This window comes from Sitodiplosis mosellana, unplaced genomic scaffold (assembly GCF_009176505.1).
Source record: "Sitodiplosis mosellana isolate CC-2019 unplaced genomic scaffold, AAFC_SMos_1.0 Smas_scaffold_13, whole genome shotgun sequence".
In the NCBI taxonomy this organism is placed as follows: domain Eukaryota; kingdom Metazoa; phylum Arthropoda; class Insecta; order Diptera; family Cecidomyiidae; genus Sitodiplosis; species Sitodiplosis mosellana.
In genome coordinates this window covers 829829-838027 of record NW_022595255.1, presented here as the reverse complement: position 1 = coordinate 838027, position 8199 = coordinate 829829, and the positions used below count along the sequence as shown (strand labels likewise).

General features: G+C 35.8%; 3 protein-coding genes across 4 annotated transcripts; all 3 read right to left on the bottom strand.

Annotated features, from left to right (window-relative positions):
- Nucleotides 1–721: 721 nt before the first annotated feature.
- Nucleotides 722–3303, bottom strand: LOC129567921 (L-xylulose reductase-like). The gene is made up of 4 exons (XM_055445296.1): nucleotides 2961–3303; nucleotides 1912–2173; nucleotides 1449–1835; nucleotides 722–1359 (listed from the first exon to the last, which is right to left on the bottom strand). Exons 1-4 carry the CDS (start codon nucleotides 3010–3012, stop codon nucleotides 1326–1328), a joined length of 735 nt encoding a protein of 244 aa, XP_055301271.1. The 5' UTR covers nucleotides 3013–3303; the 3' UTR covers nucleotides 722–1325.
- Nucleotides 3304–3410: 107 nt separating this feature from the next.
- Nucleotides 3411–4881, bottom strand: LOC129567920 (uncharacterized). Of its 2 annotated transcripts, none has more exons than XM_055445295.1 (2): nucleotides 4576–4881; nucleotides 3411–4508 (listed from the first exon to the last, which is right to left on the bottom strand). In XM_055445295.1, exons 1-2 carry the CDS (start codon nucleotides 4715–4717, stop codon nucleotides 3763–3765), a joined length of 888 nt encoding a protein of 295 aa, XP_055301270.1. In that variant the 5' UTR covers nucleotides 4718–4881; the 3' UTR covers nucleotides 3411–3762. The 2 variants fall into 2 exon arrangements, with proteins under 2 accessions (XP_055301270.1, XP_055301269.1); XM_055445294.1 differs by having other exon boundaries at nucleotides 3411–4511; nucleotides 4576–4879.
- Nucleotides 4882–4983: 102 nt separating this feature from the next.
- LOC129567917 (glutaryl-CoA dehydrogenase, mitochondrial) lies at nucleotides 4984–7907 on the bottom strand. The gene is made up of 8 exons (XM_055445291.1): nucleotides 7365–7907; nucleotides 7246–7272; nucleotides 6640–6774; nucleotides 6315–6548; nucleotides 5971–6226; nucleotides 5550–5876; nucleotides 5327–5487; nucleotides 4984–5155 (listed from the first exon to the last, which is right to left on the bottom strand). The coding sequence occupies exons 1-8, from the start codon at nucleotides 7432–7434 to the stop codon at nucleotides 5094–5096; spliced, it is 1272 nt and encodes a 423-aa protein (XP_055301266.1). The 5' UTR covers nucleotides 7435–7907; the 3' UTR covers nucleotides 4984–5093.
- Nucleotides 7908–8199: the final 292 nt, after the last annotated feature.

Below are 8199 nucleotides of genomic sequence, written 5' to 3'. Positions count from 1 at the left end.
AAAGCAAACTGAAACTATCAATCGATTTCGCATCAAAAACTGAGAAACCTTGAACTATAATATCATGAAATATATAACAATTGCTGTTATTATGGCCCGAACAATTTTTTGCAAAAGTAATGCCGGTAAATCTGTACATCCAGACCATCTTCTTTGCAAGCATTCTTGGCCCATTCCACACAAGCGTTGAAAACATTGGTCTCTCTGCATGCCAAATTCAATCGAAGAATGTTTCTCAGTGTTTCCTCGTCATATCGACGAAATCCATACGACGCGACGATTTCCTTCGATGATTCGCTAATGTTCTTCTCACAGAACTCGATAATTTGTTTGTTCTTGAGAAATATGGCCAAATGATAGCCCCAACACATTTTATCCAGAGTTAACTGACTTTCGACGAATGCGGCACATGCATTAACACAATCAAGAATGTCGTCGGCCAAACTTATCGGCCAAACTTATCGGCCAAACGGGCAACGGTTTCGATGTCCTCAACCGTCAACGTCACTGTATCCAAGTAGAAGAACTGGAGAAACTCCTTAAACGTTCCAGCGACACATTTGTGCATACGGTACAGTTTGACAGTTTGGAGAAATTTTTCAGCGCTCTGATTCAAATACATATTTTGTTGATCAAGGTAATCAAGGCATTGTCAAATAAAATCATTTATTGGCTTATTACTGAAAAACAAAGAAATCCAGCATTGAATAACAAACAACACTTTTATGACCGGAATAAAAATGATATAATTTGCATGTTAAATTTTGGTATACATTGAAGCACGCTGGAGTAAAGTTTGGAGATGATAAATCCATTTCAGATTTGGGCATAATTTCCACATCAAAAAAAAATTGATTAGAGAAAATATGGCCAAATATCAGAAGAAGTTATATCCAAATATGTATGGACATAATTTCCCGGGGAAATTATTTCCAAAGAGACAGTGAAATTATATCCAATCGAAAATGGTCATAATTTCTCCGCATACTTTTTGGATTTTGGGGAAATTATTTCCTAAATTTGAAAGAATAATGACCGGGAAAATTATGCCCTGTAGCCAAGTTTTCAACGTGTCGCAGGTGAAATTTGTTCAAAAATCTCGTGCCAATATGTATTTATTCATAAATATTTTATTCTTCGAACGTGTTTGTTTTGTTTTTATGTGAAGTGTGCCAAACTAGGAATGCTTTTGTTATCAACTCAAGTCGTGACCGCGGACGAGTATCAGCGTTCAGCGTTTTGTTGCTATATATATTTGTTGTTCTCAAACAAGAATTCGGTACACGTTTCATTATCAGTTACGTTTAGTTTGATATGAATGGAGATTAGCAAGCACAGGCTCCCCCTTCGATTGGCAACCTTTTTTATGAAAGCAGAAATAAAACAAATTCGTTAAATAAAGAACTCCAAAAAATGTAAGATAAGATGAATTAAAAGAAGATACGTACGAGTGTCCGTTGATGAAAGATGATTTGTCGCTAAGCAAGAAAATGATTGGATCGCTAACTTCATTCAATTCTCCAAAACGATGCAATGGAATTTTACTCTTCATTTTTTCCGCTTTGGTTGGCTCACTCCAATTTGGAATACTCATTTTGGTCAAGATAACCGTCGGGTTTACGCTATTAACTCGGATGTTTCGAGGTGCCAATTCAAGAGCGAAGCCGCGTGTAAATGCATCCACGGCTGCTTTCGACGCTGAATAGATAGAGTGATTTGGGAGTGCGCGTAAGCTAGCCAATGAAGATAAGTTTACGATGCTACTTCCATCGTTTAAATTCGGCAGCAGGGCCTGAGTTACGTTAAAAATGGCCTTAACATTGATATTCATAGTGCTACGAATAGAAGAAGCCATTTTCATTTTTATGAAGTAATACGATTTGCATAAACATTTTTAAAATATTTACTTACTCATCGAAATCTCTTTCGGTATGCTCAGCTAACGGCTTACATATTGCAACACCGGCATTATTAACCAGTCCGTCTATTTTAACATTTTTAAAGTGTTCTACAATCTCCGCTCGTGATGTTGACCAGTTGCTTAAATCAATTGGTACAGTTATTATGCGGGGATGGCTTTTTTTCAGCTCGGCCAACGGTTCAACAGAGCGTGAAATTGCATATACCGTTGCACCCAATGCATCTAAACGTTCGCAAAGATCTCTCCCGATTCCTTTGCGATGAAAAAAAAAACAATAAAAATCTCTTATCAAATTTGTTCATGTTTTTAGATTTTTCTTATTTCTACTACATGATATTTGAGTTTTGTTGATAAAGTTGAAAATAACATTCTCCAAGAACAAGTTATATGGACGACTTTGAGATGTGCTTTGCTTTGCCTACAATCCCAATTCGAATGTAAACTGTTATGCAACATATTTAATTCATCCTTATCTTCTTTATGGGAAAAAATGCCGTCCAAAATCCAAGCACTTGAGCAAAATTCATACAAGACATCTTCAAATGAAATATGTCTCCCAATAATAATAATTTATGGATATGCCAAAAACAGACGTTATCACGTGAAAGTGATATAAACCCATGAACTACCAGTGGTCGGAATTCCGACCAGCCATTGTTTGGTCTATAAATTTTAAGAAAGGAACAATTATATTTTGAGTTTGGAACCATGCGTATTTGGTTTTATTTAAAAAAAATAAATAACTAACTAATACCTTATAGAAACAGTGATTGAAATATGAAAGTTTGCCCGGTAGTTAATGGGTTAAATCTAAACAAGCCAAAAGTTTGAATTGTCGTCATTGATTGATTAGAATGGATAAAATGTCTAGTGTTTAATGTACAATATGTACAATGTTCATTGTAGTGATTTGCACATTTTTCAAATGGGTCACATTCTATTCGATTCCCAATCTCTAATCTAAGCGAAAATTCCATGAGCCTCAATCACACGAATATTTATTTTAGATCAGATTACTTTTACTACTGCATAATTGTACCTTGTCCAGCACCAGTGACAACGATCACTTTGTCTTTAATATCGATAGCCATTTGTATTGTAAGTGCTAGTTCTTGAAATTTGATATTAAATCACAAATATCTGAGTAATGGAATATTCCCAAGTACGAAGACAACGAATCGCTTTCACTAGCAACGAATGACTGCAATTTCACTTCTGATACCAAGAATAAAGATGTTTTCTTACATAGAGAGATATGCCATCTGAACTATTGACTTTTTGGTGCGTAATATCTGTGTATATGACAATCTTCTTCGCTTTGACGTATAACATACTGATTGTTGTTAAACTGTCATTCACACTGTGAACATGTGAACATGTGTCTGAAATTAAATTTTCATTTTTATGGTTTCATTATCTCACATCGTCAACAAGATGTATGCAATGAATGAAATTCGGATGGAGCTGCTATTGAAATGAAACATTTTAATGTGAATCAGTTGATATATTTAGATGATAATTTGCAGAGAAGAAAACATTTTTTTTATTGATATTTATGCTACAATCAAATCAATCATTAGATACACAATCTGTTGAACAAAAATTTGTTGAAAAAATTATCGATTTCAAAAGATTTTCTTGGGATTAATTTGATATGTTGGAATAGGATAGGTGAACACATGGCGTTCGCAATAAGACAGTTAAATATGAATACAATGTCATGAATGATGGTTTTTCCTTTAGATTGTAATTTATTAAGTACCAAAATCCAATTTAAACAAACAAACTCATTATCATGAGTGATGCGGAACAACAAAAATGCGCGACTGAACTATTAAATTTTATAAATCAAAATGTTCGAATACATCATCGGCACTATCATCGATTTTGTCCAGGATCCCGGTACTTTGGTCACTGTTCTCAACCAATGGCACCAGGCTGAATCCATTCCACGACGCCCGGCACAAATGACTCAGTACGAAAAAGAACATAAACAATGCTACGTCACGCAAAACTTTGTTCAACAACTGAATCCACTTCAAGGCAATGTTCACTTTGGCCGGTGATATGCCAGCCAGCATGAACAACACATTGATTATGCCATTTGGGTTTGTTTCATGTTGGCCTAGTATGAATATTTCGGCAATCTCCCATACGAGAAAGACTAGAAACACATTCCAATGGAACGGTGTGTACAAAATAAACAAATATGTTAGGATTGCCAAAAGCCCGATGTGAATTTTCGTGTTGAGAAATTTTTGTAATCGAGTTTCAGGCACTTTGGGGCTTTCATTTGTAGTGAGATTGGCAAAAAATGGATTTGGCCCACCGCCATCAGCATTGCCAAACTGTGCAAATGCAGCGAAATTGCTTGCACCAGCGCCTGTTGATCCGCCACTCTGTTGCTGAAGCGTGTTGAGCAGTTCGAAAAACTGTTTTTGATCATCGAATGAACCACCCATTCCATTGACATCAGCGAAGAGTTCTGGGGGGAATGGTGGCGCTGACTGTGGTATATACACGTCTCTTTCTATTTCTGGGTCTGGATATATCATTGGTTCCGTTGGTTGTGTCTTTGACTCATCATCTGCTGTGGAAATGGACAAGAGTTTATTTTCTCTCTTGAACTCAAAAGAAAACGGATGGAATTTTACCTTTCTTTTTGTCATCTTCATCAGTATGCTCTCGGCCAGTGATTCGTGTCAGGCGGCTTTTGGAATTTTCCAAAATTCTGCGACGACGTGCCTCTCGACGGGCGGTGACATCATCATTCGGCGGTTGTTCACTCGTTTCCATTCTTTATGAATATTATTTACTGAAGTTTTATTTGATTTTCTCTTCTTTGGTTTTTCTATCCGCTCAACATTGATTCATATAAGAAAACAACAAGCAAATTTTCACAAAATACATAATGCATGTGACATTTATCACACATACAGCTCTCTTCTGACATCCACAATATTTCAGAGGAAAAATAAATCAGCTGTCAACTACGTCAACGTACTAGATTGACTCTGTCACAAAACCACTCTATACTGCACAAAATACGAAACAAAGAAATCTTTTAAATATTGCAATTTGGTTTTCAACATGAAATTGGTTTATTTTTCAATTTTTTTTACATATTTTTGGCAGTTTTAATAAAAGTCAGAGTTTCCGAAGCGAAAAGTCATTAAAATGCAGCAATATCAGTGATTGCTCTGCCCAGAATCAATGCATGAATATCATGGGTTCCTGTAAATAAATATTTTGACTTCGTCAATATGACTATCAACAGATTGTGGTGCATATTCCATTTGAGCCTATCATAGTTTGATGCATCTTTTCCAGAAAAAAACGCAATTTTTTGTTGTTTAACAAGGCTCAAATGAAATATTCCAACAAATTGGTTTTTTAGATTTTAACCTTCATATGTGTTGACTGACTCCAAGTTCATGACATGCCGGATAATGTGATACTCATCTGAAATTCCGTTTGCACCGAGAATGTCTCTTGCACTACGCGCTATGTCCAGTGATTTTCCAGCGTTGTTTCGCTTCAGTAGTGAGACTAATTCTGGAGTTAATCTAAAAGAATGATGATATAAATTAGGTCAATAACCCTTTGATTACAAGAAATTAGAAATTACTTTTTCTCATCCTTAAGTCTGCCAGCTTGTATGCAACCGTTGAGACCGAGTCCAATTTCGGTTATCATGTCTGCAAATTTCTTCTGAATCAGTTGATTTGCGGCCAATGGCTTTTTGAACTGCTTTCTATCTAAGGTGTAATCACGAGCAATTTGCAGACATGCTTCAGCTGCTCCCAATGCGCCCCATGCAATGCCGAAACGGGCATTTGTCAGACAACTCAACGCACCTTTCAGCCCTTCAACGTTCGGTAGAACATTTTGCTCTGGAACACGCAAGTCGTTCATCAATATCATTCCAGTGGCAGATGCACGCAACGAGAATTTCCTAATGCAATTTTAAGTGAAAAATATGTTTTTGTTTGCGTGAGAACCAGAGAATGATCTGAATAGCAGTTATCGCTGTTGTGTTGTTTATTTACCCATGAATCGTTGGCGTTGACAACCCTTCGGAGTTTTCAGACCGATCAATGATGAAACCTCGTACTTTTTTGTCCGCACAACGCGCCCAAACCACACATATATCCGATATCGGAGCATTCGTGATCCAAGTCTTTGACCCATTCAATATGTAAGATTTGGTTTTGCTGTCGTATTTGGCATTGGTTTCCATACCCGCTGGATCACTTCCGTGATTTGGCTCGGTCAAACCGAAACAACCAATCAATTCACCTTTGGCTGCAAGTAGGAGAAGACGATAAATTATGTAAATGGTCTTCTGAAATAACATTGTTGTATGATTGAGATATCGGAATAATAGCCATACCCATTATTGGTAGATATTTGTTTTTCTGTTCTTCGCTGCCAAAATCATAAATTGCTCCCATCGCCAATGAGCTTTGTACACTTACAGCTGACCGATAGGCAGAATCAACACGTTCCACCTCACGAGTTATAAGGCCATAAGCTACGCTTGAAATTCCCGCACAATTATAGCCTTTAATTGTACATCCCAAGATACCCAGAGACCCCAATTCCGTCATTATCGCCTTGTCAAAGACTGTAATACGAAAGAAGAAATGCATGTTCGTTATTACGGAGAAACCAATTTACAAGATCAAGACTAAAATGATCCAAATTATTATGCGTACCTTCATTTCGATTGGCATCCAATATTCTTGGCATCAAATTCTCTTGGCAATAGGATCGCATCGTATCTCGTATCGATTTTTCCTCTTCCGTTAAACATGATTCCAATTGAAACGGATCTTGCCAATCAAATCCATCTGAAATGAGAATGAAAGAACATCTAAACTGAGTCCACTGCGAACAAAGTCTCTTTTACGCTAACAGCAATTCGTACACGAACGAGTCAGTGCGACAGTTGGCGTGAGCGAGACAAAGTTTGACAGCAAACAATTTGGTTATATCGGTTGAAATGTTCTTTAATCAAGTAGCGTTCTATCAGTATCTCTTGTCATAAATAGATAAGGTAAATAAACAACACAACAGCGATAACTGCTATTCAGATCATTCTCTGGTTCTTACGCAAACAAAAACATATTTTTCACTTAAAATTGCACAAAAATACTGTCATCGATATACATTTTTGTTGCTAATTCATTTGAAGTCTCAACGACATCAACTTGGGGAAAAAAATATGTGTTTTTCGGAATGGAGCAATTCCAAATGATTTTCAATGCAATTTTGAGTGGTTTTATTTTCTTAAAAATATGACAAAATAACCAATAACTTACGTTTGGCTGCGATCGAACTAAATGATACTATTGGAAAATTGGTTAAGGAAAAATGTTTGTTCAAAATAAAATATGTTCACAAAGTTGTTGAAAGAAACAAATGTTTTTGAAAAGGATACATTGTTGACGGTGTACAACATTTTTCGGTAGACTAGAACTAATATTGCGCACAAGTCGTATTAAAACCATTTTGTTGACTAGAAATTATTATTTTCTACTTTTAGTCGCAATAACTTGCTGTTTGCAACAACAATCAAATTTGAACAATATCGAAAGATACAATTTTGTATTTCCAAAAAAAATTCGAGTAGAAATGTCAACAGATTAGCTAAAATGACAAGACAAAAACCAAAAAAACAACACAGCGAAGACTTCTACGTTCAACAAGTTTATACGAGTGACTGAACGCTAATCGTCTTCTCACTCTGTGTCTCACACATGTCACGTCACTTTGCTTGATTACGTATACTTTCCATGCTTATTGTTAGTGTATCAGATCACTCAAGCAGATTTTGTTTACTGTAACCAGTGTGCACACTTTTTAAGTTTTTATATGATTATATAATCAAAATGATTGACAAATATTTTCAGGAATATCCCAACAAATCAAAAAGTCTACATGCTGAATTGTCTTTGTTACTTCAGCTCTGTATTTCAGCTGAATGTCGTTCCCATGTAGTAAACGAATCTTCTGAAATGACATTTTAATGCTCTACAATGAAAATAACGTATCTTTTGTTTGTTTTCGTTCAAAACGCAACAAAACCATCATATGGCCTTTACGTTGTATGGTACTCCGCTTTATTCTACACCATTCATTCATGTCGTTGTAAAGACTCATGAAATCCTGTTCAAAATAGAATTAAATAAAATTCAATGTATGTCAATTTATTTGATCAGTTACGTTTTTTTTTATTTATTCATTTCTCTTTTTTTGTAATTTAAAAACTCACT

Bases quoted from the DNA above. Each gene is read 5' to 3' on its own strand.
- LOC129567921 (XM_055445296.1), bottom strand. From the start codon at position 3,012: ATGGCTATCGATATTAAAGACAAAGTGATCGTTGTCACTGGTGCTGGA. The intron at 1,836-1,911 runs GTAAGTAAATAT...TTCTATTCGTAG, and splicing joins ACCGAAAGAGATTTCGATGA to CACTATGAATATCAATGTTA. The intron at 1,360-1,448 runs GTACGTATCTTC...TTCATAAAAAAG, and splicing joins TCTTTCATCAACGGACACTC to GTTGCCAATCGAAGGGGGAG.
- LOC129567920 (XM_055445294.1), bottom strand. From the start codon at position 4,717: ATGGAAACGAGTGAACAACCGCCGAATGATGATGTCACCGCCCGTCGA. The intron at 4,512-4,575 runs GTAAAATTCCAT...CCATTTCCACAG, and splicing joins TGAAGATGACAAAAAGAAAG to CAGATGATGAGTCAAAGACA.
- LOC129567917 (XM_055445291.1), bottom strand. From the start codon at position 7,434: ATGGTTTTAATACGACTTGTGCGCAATATTAGTTCTAGTCTACCGAAA. The intron at 6,549-6,639 runs GTACGCATAATA...TTCGTATTACAG, and splicing joins GGATGCCAATCGAAATGAAG to TCTTTGACAAGGCGATAATG. The intron at 6,227-6,314 runs GTATGGCTATTA...TCCTACTTGCAG, and splicing joins CAAATATCTACCAATAATGG to CCAAAGGTGAATTGATTGGT.